This window comes from Dipodomys ordii, unplaced genomic scaffold (genome assembly GCF_000151885.1).
Source record: "Dipodomys ordii isolate 6190 unplaced genomic scaffold, Dord_2.0 Scaffold12, whole genome shotgun sequence".
In the NCBI taxonomy this organism is placed as follows: Eukaryota; Metazoa; Chordata; class Mammalia; order Rodentia; family Heteromyidae; genus Dipodomys; species Dipodomys ordii.
Window position 1 is genome coordinate 11800121 of NW_012267228.1, and position 13925 is coordinate 11814045.

Below are 13925 nucleotides of genomic sequence, written 5' to 3' on the forward strand. Positions count from 1 at the left end.
AGGGAGCTTAATTAGAAGAACTGCTTATCCTCTTCTAAAACTAGAAGAATAAGCCTTTGGCCTGAGAGAATTAGGAAATTGAAATTTATAGTTGATACTGTGATATTCTAAGCAGCACATATTTCCCCCCCCCCCCCCCCCGTCTTCTGTTTTTCTTTACCCAGAAGCTCATTTTCTTTAATTGTATGCATGAAGTGTTCTATCCCAAGTAGTACTGCTTCCGCAGTGGCTGGAATTTAGGAAAGCCTAAGCAGAACACAGTAAGTGGAGTACATTGTATATTGTATATGTGGAGATTTATACATTCCAAAAATAGACATAATTGATTATGGATTTATGTTATTTTTAAGGTGTTTTTTTGTCTTTTTGTTATTGTTGGAAAATCTGATGTCAGTGTGGTTTGGTTTGTATTATTATTATTGGTACTGAGGTTTGAAATAAGGGCCTCATGTTGACTGCTGAGCCATATCTCCATCCCTTTTTGCTTTAGTTGTTTTTAGATTCTGTCCGTCTGTCTGTCTGTCTGTCTGTCTGTCTGTCTGTCTGTCTCTGGCCTAGGCTAACATGGGCTAACATGGGGTTTGATCCTAGTGTTGACGTTTCTTTCTATAGTTAGGATAACAGGAATGTATCGCTATGCCCAGCCTTTGATATAGAGTCTTGTGAACTTTCTCTGGCAGTCGAGATCTTCCTCAACTTTCTGTGGAGCTGGGATGACAAGTATTTGCTGGCAGTACCAGCTCCTGGTTGAAATGAAGCCATGTGAACTTCTTGCCCAGACTGGTCTTGAATTGCAGTCTTTCTGATCCCCCCTCCCCCTTCCCAAATAGCTAGTGTTATAGGCATAATTTACTAAGGCCTGGCTTGGAGTACCATTTTAAATAATAATTTTTCATTATTTTAAATTTGTTAAAGATAGATTGATGTGGCTTTTGGCTGTACAGAGTGGATCTAGTAATCATGCTGGTGCGACAAGGAGGCTGCGAGTTGGGTTCCATGCATCCAAGATAGTTTCCTATTCAGAATACCAAATGTAGGAAATAGCCTTAGAATAAAAACTTCACTCAGTCTCATTTGTGTGTTTATTGACTCAACAAGCATTTGTTTGCATGGACTGCATGCCAGGCAAAGGAAACCACAGTGAGCATGGCAGGTCTTTGCACTCTGTTGGGGGAGAGGGAACTTGTGTTGTGACAAGGACTATGAAGATAAAGCAGCTCGAAGGCATGGACAGTGACCAGGCATTCATTCCTTTGACTCCTCTGTTTCAGTGTGTCCAAAATTGAGCTCATCATTTACCTCTGGAGTCTTCATGAATTTTCTCACTTGGTTGAGTACCCTATTTTTCACTCTAGTCACTGAGGTTAGAAAGCTGAGATTCATCTCTGACTCCTTTCTTATCCCACACATTCGGTCAGTCAGGAAGCTGTGTCATTTGTCTCTGCATTATTACCTTCACTTCATCTCTTTCTGTCCTTCCTCTATGTCCAGCTTTGTAACCAGTACTCTGACATCTCTCCAATCCACACTTCCAAGTTCCTCAACCACAAAACCACCCACCCACTGATGTACCCACATGAAGATCTGCCTCCAGTATACTGGGTGTTGTGAATAATGCACAGGCCTCTCACTTCTTGTTATCTCTGAAATTCTCTATGACCTGGACCTGCCACCTCTGTCACTACTTTTTGCCACTCTCTGCCAGCATTTTGTACTACTGCAACAAAAAAGGCTGTATATCACCCCTCTCCAAGCCACATGGTTTCACGTGCATTCCGTCCTTTCACTCCTGCTTTTTTCCTGCTGGTTCTCCCCTCTCCCATTTGCCCAAGGCTGGATCTAGCCATCACCCACCTATAGCACTGGACTTAGACTGGCAAAGGAGGCCTCCTCAGTGCTCCTCTGTGGTAGCTCGTCTTGTCTTCACCACATGGTGTTAGAACCCTGCTCTCTACTTTGTGTCCATGGTTCCTAGTGAATTGTGGAGTCCTTGGTGGCAGGAGCAGTCTAAATGATCATGACTGTTACTGATCTGTTACTGTTACTCCTAGATTCTGCCATCAAGGGCGTTCAATGACTGCTTGTTGAATTAGAGGCATTAAAAATTTTGAAAATAGGGGGCTGGGAAGGTGGCTCAGTGGTAGAGCGCTTGCCTTGCATGCCTGAGGCCCTGAGTTCGACTCCTCAGCACCACATAAGCAAAAAAAAAAAAAAAGTCGGAAGTGGTGCTGTGGCTCAAGTGGTAGGTAGAGTGCTAGCTAGCTTTGAGCTGAAGAACTGAGAGACAGTGCCCAGGCCCAGAGTTCAGGCCCCACGACAGGACCCCCCCAAAATTTTTTTTTGAAAATAATACATTCTAAGGACAGAATCACCCTTAAATCATGTTCAAGAAACTCTTACTTCGCTGACAGTACAAAGAGAAAACCCCTCAGCCTGCGGGGGGGCACAGCCTCTCTGTGTCTAGGCATCTGCAGGAGTACAAAGTGCGTGCCCTTGTCTTCTCCAAGATAAAGGGCAGTACCTGCACTGGCCCACCGGGACTGATGAACTGCCTTGGGGAGCCGCGAAGCCTCCAGTGAACAAGTATCCTATCTTCTTTTGTGGTACTCATAAAACTGCATTTCTAGGTCCCAAAGACCTTTTTCCACCAAAGGAATAATACAAAAATAAGTTTGGAAAGTCAAACAAATGGAAAGGATTTAATGAAGGATTGTGGGAAATAGAAACTAGCCCAGGATACCAGGCAATTCAATAACAGAGCTCTTCAGAAACTGAGGGAAAAGTCAGAAATACTGCAGATACAGTCAGTGAGGTTGGCACTAGAGTAGAAGAAGATGGAGAATGCAAAAGAAAAACTGTAGAAAGAAGCTCAAAATGGAAAAAGGCCTGTGCTTCAAAGAAATCCTCCAAACAGTGCCAGAAATTTCCAGGAGATGAAGATTATAAAGACTGCAAGAAAAAGAAAACAAAAGCAACTCTGAGGATGGGGAACACCAGCAATGACACAAGAAACACAACTTCAGACTTGCAGGAAGCCAGCAAAGGGACCTAACTACCATAATGAATTCTGCATATAAGAGAAACCACAAGAAGGTTCAGTGTTTGGTTGTCTAATAGTCTTAGATTTGTCAGGAACCAACACATAGTTGTCATTGGCAGCCCATTTGTATGTACATCATCCATATTCTTCTGTTACGTTGGAAAAAACATTTTAACCTTAATTTTTGTTTTTTTTTTTTAAATTTAATTTCTTGTTACTTGGTGGCATGAAATTGCCCTAAACCACTGAGAATTACTGAGGTTTTTACACAGATTTCTGTATGTCTAGGATCCTTTTATCAAGGCAGTAACGTGCATTAAGTCCTGGCATGGGTCCATTGTCACCAAACACACAGCTAACTATGATTGTTTTTTACATGACCACTCAGACAGGATTTCCTCTTTGAGCTAATTCCTACATACATAATACTGGTAAATTGGAGATGAAATTAAGTTGTCCTTCAGTTCTGAGACTACATGTAAATTTCAGCTATACTGTACAATGTGTTTTATGTTAGAAATAGCTAGTCAACTGCTTATACTTCTCAAAAATCATTTCTATATGTGAAAGCAGTGAGTCTTCTGTGTTACTCCAAAATTATTTTTCCCCAATATCAGTACAAGCTGATCTAATCAGTCAAGATGGATACTTTACCTGTTGAATTCAGCAGCAGCTCCATGGAAGTGACAAGGCATTGATTTTGCCGAGTCTTTGAAAATGAATTGTTTCCTTTTGGAACTAGAACTAGAATAGTTAGTAGCCAAAAACCATTACTATATATACATGATTGGTGCTTGTGATAATAGAGAAGTTAGTTTATTTTTATATCAGCTTATATTGTGAGAACACATCTAGTCAGTTTGGGTTTTATGAATCCTTTTATGCTAGTCCTTGGAACATGTTTTGGTTATTTGAGGTTTGTAGTTGAAAAGTTAATGTAAAAAAAATTAAAAACAAAAAAAATGCATTGATTTACAGACAAATATATTGGAATGTGTATTGGGAATAAGCTTTGAGTTGTAAACAAGTCAGTGTAATTTGGCTTTTGTGTGATATGAGGTATTAATGTAACTCATTTATTAAAGCAAAAATTGCTAATAGAAAAAAAAGTAAATGCCTGTAGTTTAATGGCCCATGGCAGGACTTAATGCACGTTACTGCCTTGATAAAAGGATCCTAGACATACAGAAATCTGTGCAAAAACCTCAGTAATTCTCAGTGGTTTAGGGCAATTTCATGCCACCAAGTAACAAGAAATTAAATTTTTTAAAAAAACTTGAAAATTAAGGTTAAAATGTCTTTTCCAACATAACAGAAGAATATGGATGATGTACATACAAATGGGCTGAGTTAGTGAAATTTTATTTAGAATGATTTGTAGCTTCTTTGAGGGAAGGTGGGAGGCAGAGGTATTAGGAATGCTATTCTATGAAGCCAGTTTGGTTTTTCCCATCACAGTCTCCCTGGAGGAAAGCCAGCATCTTTCCAGATGGCCTCTCCTGCTGTCTCCTGTGTGTCCTCTGTGCTCCCACATCCAAAGCCTTTTCCTCTTACCGTGCATGCCACTGTCCTGTGTGATTCTCTCTTCTTCCTTGGCCTAATGTGCGTGACTTTTCGTGTCTCTCTATTGAGATCATACTGCTATCATACTTCCTATTGCACAGAGCTCTGTAGGTCCAGAAAGGGTTCATCAAAGTCAGCCCCATCCAAGTAGAAATTGTCATCTCTCCTCACATCTGTTATCCCAGTCTTATATGTGCTATGCATGGGATAAAAATAATATTGGGATTCCCATTTCAAGATACTAATTCTTTAGTTTTGTTCACTATGTACTTTATTTCTTCACCATATCAAAATCAAACATGTATGCTTGTTTAAGAACACTGTTTCTGAGCTGAGTGTGGTAGCTGAAGCCTGTAATCCTAGCTACTTGAGAGGTAAAAATTGGATAATCAAAGGAAAAGGCCAGTCCACAGGCTGGGCTCAATGCTGTCCTAAGCAACAGGAAAAACACAGTGACTGGATACAATGGCATGCATGTGTCATTCAAGCCATGGGACAAGCATAAAAGGGATTTGTAGTCTAGCCTGGACTGAAGGTGAAGCAAGACCCTATCTAAAAAATAACCACCTTGAAAATAGGGTGGTGGTGTGGCTCAAGTGATAGAGCACCTGCTAAGCAGATGCAAGTCCCTGAGTTCAGTCCCTGGTATTACAGGGGGTATGTTGATTCTGGATTAAGACTTAATGGGCCCACATCCTGGTCAAACATTTTACTGGTTCTTTGAACTTGGCCAAGATGTGTCACTTTTCTGGGTTTTAGTTTCCCAATGTATAGTGTGTCTTCTCCCCGTGGTGATGGTGTGAGGATTCAAGGAAATAACAGTTAAAGCACCTGGTACAGTACCTGCCATATACACAAAGAACTCAGGTTAGCTATGGTTTTTCTGATTTTAAGAAGATTTCTATCTCAGGTGAAAGAAAAGTGTGTTAAGATGGTAAAACTATTAGCTAGAAAACTCAATGTATCCAAGAAAACTATTCTTGGAATTTTTAGTTAACTAAAACGTAAGTGAAATTTTTACCATTTACTACCATACTTTGTCTTGCTTTCTCCACGAATACCTATTTCCAGCTTTGAGCGCAGGATAGCATGATTCTGAAGTATCTTCCAAGACAAAAGGTACATTGAATGTAGCCATCATTTTTTCTAGTTAACACAGAGAGCATAGAGAGCAGAAAATTATTACCTATAAAGGTTATGTTCATCTTTTTCAAGAGTTTAAAGTCTAGGAACCATGAGGATTAGCATTGATAAATAAAATAGATCATAATGGAAGATATGGTGAAAATAGCATGTGTTTTGTGTGTGCATGTGGATGTATGTGCGTGCATGTATTGGTGTATAACCACATTTAGTCTTTGTAGAGACATCGTATCCTGAATTTCCTACTCATCTGTTTTTCTTTGCTGGCTGATATGAAAGCTCTTTTGTCTTGTAAGCTTCCAAAGGCTGTGCTACCTGCAAACCTTGCAGTGTCAGTCCAGTGTATATTCAGATTTGCTCCATTCCACATCACTGAATATGGGATGGGACTTGAGGGTAGTACTGGTTGTCTGTGGGCCTTCTATTCACAAAGATCAGAAATATCAGATGTCCCATAGTCAGATGCTTGCCATTTGTTTTATGCCATTTCCAGTGCAGATGTGATATGCTAAGATTTTTTTTTTATAATGAAAGCCAGCCTAAGCCAGTATAACAAGCTCATTGACTATTTTCCCAGAGCTGACTTCTTTGAAGATGAGCCAATTGAACAAGTTTTGAAGTATAATCCTTGGTGGAATGATATGTACTCAAAAATGAAGGCCTCTTTGGGAAAGAGTCAGAAGCCAGAAGATCATGCTGCATTAGGTAAGAAGCTCAAAATCAGGCTCATTTGTGTAATTTTTAAATCTCATGGTTTACCAAGCTTACAGCCTTCCCTATTATTTAGCATATGATTTTAATTGCTTTGCACCGTGAAAATATGACTTTTGGATTACTGATTTTGGAAATGTAATTTTCATCCTTGACTTGAAAATGCCATTTAATTTATTTGTGTTTGGAAAGTCTTCTGATGTATGTTTTCCTTCAGGATAATTGGGGTCTTTAAAAAACATTTTCTTGACTTGTTTTTCGTAAATTTAGGAATACTTACATGCAGAACATTCAGAGTTTGGAATGGTCTGTCTTGAGAGGTGCAGACTTCCTTTGTGGTTAGACATTTGAGTCTTCATTACGATGGGAAGGCACCCAGTTCTCTTGCCTTCTCTGGTGAATGAATTTGGTCTGATTTCAGTTTTTTTTACAGGCCATTTTATGAGGAAATTGGAATAGATGTCCTCCTGTTGTAGCTTCTAGAGCAGGGACAGGCCAGCTTGAACTAGTGAAAGCTGAACTGGAGATTTTATGAGCCAGGAGAGGTGACTGTGACGTGTTCAACTTTAAGCCTAATGTTACCCATAAAGAGTCTTTTCTTTGGGCTGGGAAGGTGGCTCAGTGGTAGAGCGCTTGCCTTGCATGCCTGAGGCCCTGAGTTCGATTCCTCAGCACCACATAAGCAAAAAGAAAAAAGCCGGAAGTGGCGCTGTGGCTCAAGTGGTAGAGCGCTAGCCTTGAGCTGAAGAGCTGAGGGACAGTGCCCAGGCCCAGAGTTCGGGCCCCACAACCGGACCCAAGGAAAAAAAAAAAAATTCTTAGTGGTGTGCTGTTACTACCTCTTTTAAGTTCAAGGTTTGCATACTAAGGCTATACATTAGAGCTATAACCTATTTGGATAACTCGGGAATCAACCTTTTACGTTGTCTAATATACTGATTTTGCTTTCATTTATACATCCAGAGTGGAATTTCTATGTTTAAATGCATTAAATAGAAAAGTACATTCATTCTGAAGAACAGCAAATGAGATTTTACTCCAAGTTCTCTTCCTAAAGGCACTGTTAATAATTTGGAATATTTTAAATTAACTTTTGCGGAGAGGATCAACCCCAAGACCTTGTGCATGTGTAGTACACATCAAGCATAGAGTTATACCCTCAGCCTGGGTATTTTTGTTTGTTTGTTTTGTTTTTTGGGTCCGGTCGTGGGGCCTGAACTCTGGGCCTGGGCGCTGTCCCTCAGCTCTTCAGTTCAAGGCTAGCGCTCTACCACTTGAGCCACAGCGCCACTTCCGGCTTTTTTCTTTTCACTTATGTGGTGCTGAGGAATCGAACCCAGGGCCTCAGGCATGCAAGGCAAGCGCTCTACCACTGAGCCACCTTCCCAGCCCTCAGCCTGGGTATTTTTTAAATACACATAGCCACATCTAAATATGTATAAAGCTTTCATACACTGTTATTAAATTCCTTTCCTTGGTTGGACTGTATGTGGCACACTCTTCTGAAGGTGCTCCCAACAAATGCTCTCCTGTTTGTCTGTGTCCTGGCTGACTGACATGTACATTGGTTGTTTTTCTGTTCTGTGGATAACGCAGTGGTCTTCTTTGGCTTCAGTGTGAAACATCTATAGACGCTCTGATATCTCTTTTTATTCTCCCCATAGAAGTGCAGTAGCCTGTTATCTGCTCTTACTTCAGTGTCCAGTGTAGTACCTGTTATCTAATGGGCCTGGAACAGCTATTTATGAAAAATAAATATGTTAGTGAATATTTTTGTGGTAAAGTTTTGTTAGAGTTTAGATGATTTCTACCAGATTGAAAAAAAATTGCTCTTGTAGTTTTAGAAAACAGACAGTAGCTCTGTTGTGTAACAAACTAGTACATGACTCTTGATAATGCTTGTTGCTTTCAACACATCCTGGGCTTATATTTGATTTGAGTTCAAGAAGCTGTCAAGAGACTTCTGAAGAGACTTTCCACATGATGTCGATGTATTTTCAGATGAAGTATTGCTAGCACAATTTAGGCAATTAACTATATGCCATGTAGATCTGAGAAAGCTTTCTCAAGTGGCAGTCATCAAAGATACCAACTGGTGTGAATCAGTTTCCCCAGTTATTGCAGAGTTTTAATGAGGTGGTGTGGGAGACTGGTACTTGTGTAGGTGCACTTTCTGTCCACTAGGGTGAGCTAGTTGCCCTAAAAATCAAAAGGTATTACCTTTGATTTCAATTCTGATTTACTCTCCTTTGATAAACTGTAGTGTGTTCTCAGTCCAGTTCTCTGTATCTGCAGTGCTTTGAGTTAGGTTTCTCTGCAGTGTTAACAGGAGATGACCCTTCAGTCCTTCCTCTGATCCATGCATTCTCTCCGGGCTGGTGCTTCAGGTGGTCAGAGGCTGCTCAGCCATTATGGTGATTCATTTTAAAAGTCACCTTTACAAACAGTGAGGACATGTGAACCAAGGGAGAGCAACTGGCATTCTTCTAGTATGACAAGTATAAGGAAGGCTACATATGGAGGATATGAGCTGAATGTGAGCTTGAGATTTAATATCTTGCTCCATCCTCTACAGTGTGATTTTGCAACTTTGGCTTGCTCTAGGAAATCCTCTGCCCAGCTCAGAGTTGTCATGAGGGTTGTGGATGTTATTAAGAAGTAAACCCATTAGTAGGAGAGCCAAAAATGGAATGACTTCTCATGATGTTACCTGTAGATTGTATAAAACTTCTAGAGAAATTAGATTTGTGTCTTCATTGTTGTTCAAATATTTGAGACACTCAGAATTGGAGGAGTTAACTGAAGTGCCATAAGCCATGACAAACTATGGGAGAAAAGAAAGAAGCCAAGAAACAAGCTCTGAAATGTTCTGTTTCCCCCATCTGTGTCTCTCCCCATTTTCCCTCTCTCCTCTCCCCCTGACCTTCTTCCTTGGTTGGGGTGTGGCCAGGTGGCTGTTGTCCATTAGCTGTTGCCTGGCTGCTCTGCCTGTGGGTGAGGGGTGTGCCTTGGATTCACCATTTACCCCTCATGTGTGAGCCTGCACTGTTTGGAATCCTGGACAACTTGGCTGGTACTCTTTGTGCGGGTTGTGATTCTTGTCAGATTTATTGGAGCCATGAGTTACAGCAGGGAGATGGTGATGAACATCTCCAGCTTTGTAATGATCTAGATTTTCCTCCCCAAAGGCTTGTGAAAGGCATTGTTAATGTGTTGCTCCTGGAGCTCTGGCTATGTGGGGATGGACTCAGTACATTCCCCAAGTTCTATTTCAGTGGTTAGTCTCAGCCCATGAGTCTTGGCGCACAGTTGCTTGTTATGACACCACATAACATTTATTGTCGATGAACTTCCTGGTAGGGACATCCTGCAGGGATTGTACAGATAACTGTCAGTGTCATCTGTGAAAGTTGTAGCACAGCAGGGCTGCCCCATTTTAACTGATGGTCTGGTTCTCCTGATCTGTTCTCAGTAAGCGCACAGTGCAACAGACAGATAGGCATTACTCTGAGAGGAGCTGGATTGTGGATAATTGAGTCACTGATCCAGGTAAGATGGGGATGTTTGAGAGGGGGATTTAGAGAGGAAAGGGAGAATGAAAAGCAATGCAATTAGAAAAGAGTTGGGAGAAAAACTGACCCCCTAAGTGACACCTTTTCATTTTAGTGGGAGACCCTTTGTTGGCCATTTACTTCTATGCTTAGGCACCAGTTGACTTCCCCTAAACATATCTAGCTTTTAGCTGGCTCTAGTTTTCACTGTAGATTATTTTTAGAAGTATAATTAACCAAAATGTTGTGAACTGTGTAGCGAAGTTCTGTTCTAGCATAGCTACGTCATATAAGCTCTTGACAAATGTTGCTCGTGGTGGCACTCGCCCAAGTATTGCTGGCACTGCATCTGTAGGTGTTTCCAGTATGCTGCTCCGTTAGACCTGATTGTGTGCGAACCTCCCAAGTTCCCCTTCGGGTGATATGATTTACAGCGCTAATAAAAAGGGCCACGGGGAGTGCAAACTTTTGATTTCTCTAGTGATTTCCGGGCTTGTTGCTAGTGTTATTCATCCTCTCTGATTTTTTTTTGCTTGAATTTCAAGACAAAAAGTACATTTATGTATTATTAATGTACTCAAAATGAAACTTAAAAATGGGCAGAGGAAGTTGGTGGTGTTTTAAGGCAAGGTTGGAGGCATGTAGGAGTATAGTCAGGTTGGCTCTTCCAGTCATTGACAGTGACATGAGGGGGGAGGAGGAGGGGGGACTTAGTTATGGGTATTGAGCTTTAGGACCCACTGTGTTCTGGCCAACAGTTCAAATCACTGCAGGCACCCAGATTGAAGGCGTGAATTTGTTGTGAAACGCTTTGCTATGCTTCCTTTTAGATTCAGAACTATGCAGATGTAGAGGTCTTTGTTAGTCAACTGGGGTACAAAAGCTTTTCTCCAGTGAGATAGTATCTTGAACACCTGGCACTTTCCTATTAGCTAAATTAATGAGTGTCTGACAAACTGTGCTTAAGGGAATACTGTCTTACATCTTATTGTTAAATATCAGGGCTCTTCCCGTACTTTCTCAGTGTACTCTTCTTCCTGCAGTGAGGATGTTCCATCATGCAATTTTCTTAAGTTGAACTGCTAGAAGTGAACTGAAAGCTTTTATTTAAATTAAGGAATCTTTAAATGAATCCTTTAATGAGGCAATCACCACCCACTTTATCTGGCTTATTTCATTTTTAAACAGTCTTTAAGGACTGCTTCACTTGACTCCTACCTATATTAAATTTTTTTAGTGTATTTCTTTACCTTGATGACCAGCAAACTAAGTGCATCTTAATAATTATTTGTCATTTTTATAAGCAGTACTTGTATAAATGCATTCATTTCTCTTTTTTCTTTTGCATAAGGTTGATTACATGGTTAAAAAAAACTGTATACTGTCAAAAAACCTATTGCTTGCACAAAGAATTAAGGAAATACTTAAATAGTTATACTAAAACAAGTAATGCTTCTCCACCCCACTCCAGATAGGCTCCAAAACAGCTAAAAGCTGATCAAAAAGAAGCCATGTAAAACTTGTGACTTATAAAAAAGGACAGAAATGCACTTAGAATATTTTATGTGAGAAAGGATGTGTGAACTGTTACTTTAACAAAACACTTGAGATAATCTGCGTAAAAAGGGGAAAGGCTTATTTGGGTTCATGGTTTCAGTCCTTGAGTTTTGTTGCCTTTGAGTCTGTGAAACCATTCACTTTTGTCCCAGTTACAAAATAAAGATTGGAGGGACTGTAATGCCACTATCTCCTCAGTTTTCATTTTCTTGGCCTTGTAACAAACTGCACCCCAAACAGGCAGGGCCTCACAGGTTTTACCTATTCCCAGTAAGGCCTATATCTGCTGGGTCTTCTTCTTAATATCCTAGGAGGTTATAGCCAAATGTGCCTATATTTGAGAAGAAAAAAAAAAGTTTGTTGGCTGGGTGCCAGTGGCCCATGCTTATAATTCTAGCTACTCAGAAGACTGAGTTGAGGATCACAGGTTGAAGCTAGCCCCAGCAGGAAAGTCAATGAGATTCTTACCTTCAATTAACTGCCAAAAAGCCAGAAGTAGAGCTGTGGCCCAAATGGTAGAGTGTCAGCTTTAAACACAAAAGCCCAGGAACAGCACATAGGCACTGAGTTCAAGCCCCAGCACTGACACACAAAAAATAGGTTGTTGGTAGCTGCATTCCAGGCTCACAAAAGTGTTCACAGATTTCTCTCCGTGGCTGCTGTGAAACCAGGACCCTCTGTTTATCAGGTCATAGAGGCCCACAGGATCGTGTTCCCTTTTTCACAGGGCCCTACCAAGAGTCTCATTGCTTCAAGCAAGGCCCAGATCATCTGCTAATAAAGGGATGTAGTCATGGCAGTGACTGCCTGTCACCATTGCCAGCTTCTTGAAAAGCTTGCTTATAGCAAGCACTATCCTGGTACAATAATGTTACTTCTTAGGAATTTTCTTAGAATTCTGCCTCCTGCAGTCACTTAAATTCATTAAACCTGGAATGAATGGAAGAGCCCTATTAAGTTCATTGCCACACATGGGAGGTGAACATGGGAAGATGTGCCCTTTAAACAAAGTATTTATTTAAAACCTTGGTATACTCTTTTTTGTAACCAGTCCTGGGGCTTGAACTCAGGGTCTGGGCACTGTCCCTGAGCTTCTGTTGCTCAAGACTTGTACTCTATGACTTGAGCCACAGTGCCACTTCCAGCTTTTTCTGTTATGTGGTACTGAGGAATTGAACCCAGGGCTTCATGCATGCTAGGCAAGCATTCTACCACTAAGTCACATTCCCAGTCCTTGGTACACATTTTGAGCCAGTAAGTCTATGACTGGCAATCTTTTAAGGGAACAAAGCCTTAGTCAAGGACTACAGTAGGGACATGTTTTATAGTGCCATTAGTAGGAATGCAAAAGTAGAAACTAAGAGATGCTCATCAAGCCCAGTATAAAGTGACTTGAAGGGATTTGCCAGAGATGGTTTTGTGTAAGGGAGATATATTGATGTGACCGTGTGATCATATGGGTATGGAGAAACTACAGAATGATACATACAGTAAAAGCTGTCCATGAGGAAGAAGGTGGATAGAGGGTACCAGCAAAAATCTGTTTCTTTTCCACAGGTCTGCTCCCTCCCACGGGTCTGCTATGTGTGCTATAGTCGTACTTGTAAATCTGTGTAAAGTTTTATATGCATGGATTAAAAATAATAAGAAATACTATGCTCTTAAATCTGGGTACTATAACCTGGGCATTAATTTTAAGCCAGGCACCAGTAGTTCATGCTACTCAGGAGGCAAGATCCTTGAGATCTTATGTCTGGTATATATGGTATATATATATAAATTATATAATAGTATGTGTAATATGTAATATTGATATATATGTTATATAAACATTAAATATAAACTTATATGGTTTATAATATATAATGCTAATATATTTATATAATACTATCTTATTCCTATGTATTATTTATACTATATATTACATATATAATTTCAAAGTTTTGTTTTGTGCCAGTCTTGGGGCCTGAATTCAGGGCTTGGGCACTGTCCCTGAGTTTTCTGCCCAAAGCTAGCACTTTGCCACTTGAGCCACACTCCACTTTAAGCTCTTTTGGTGGTTAATTAGAAATAAGAGTCTCAGGAACTTACCTCCTTCATAGCTGCAAACACAAACGAGCCATCATGCCAAGCTTAGAAATGTGTTGAAATGGGGTGTCATTAACTCGTTGCCCAGGCTGGCCTGGAACTGCTATCTTCTTGAGTAGCAAAGATTATAGTTATGAGCCACCATGCCTAGTTCATTGCCTACTCTTCAAAGCTGTTTATATATTCAGAGTTAAGTAGAAATAACGTTTATTCCAGTTACTATATTCAGAGTTCAGATTTTGGCAAATCTTTCACATTAGCAGTTTTTAAAT

At 40.4% G+C, this 13925-nt stretch overlaps 1 protein-coding gene and 1 pseudogene across 1 annotated transcript in view; both read left to right on the plus strand.

The window, feature by feature from the left end:
• Shq1 (SHQ1, H/ACA ribonucleoprotein assembly factor) overlaps positions 1-13925 on the plus strand; it is a 76103-nt gene that overhangs the window by 12645 nt on the left and 49533 nt on the right. Inside the window, exon 6 of the mRNA XM_013010592.1 lies at positions 6324-6451. Coding sequence (XP_012866046.1) covers positions 6324-6451 — 128 coding nt within the window. The remainder of the gene's footprint in view (positions 1-6323; positions 6452-13925) is intronic.
• LOC105981226 lies at positions 961-3052 on the plus strand (annotated as a pseudogene).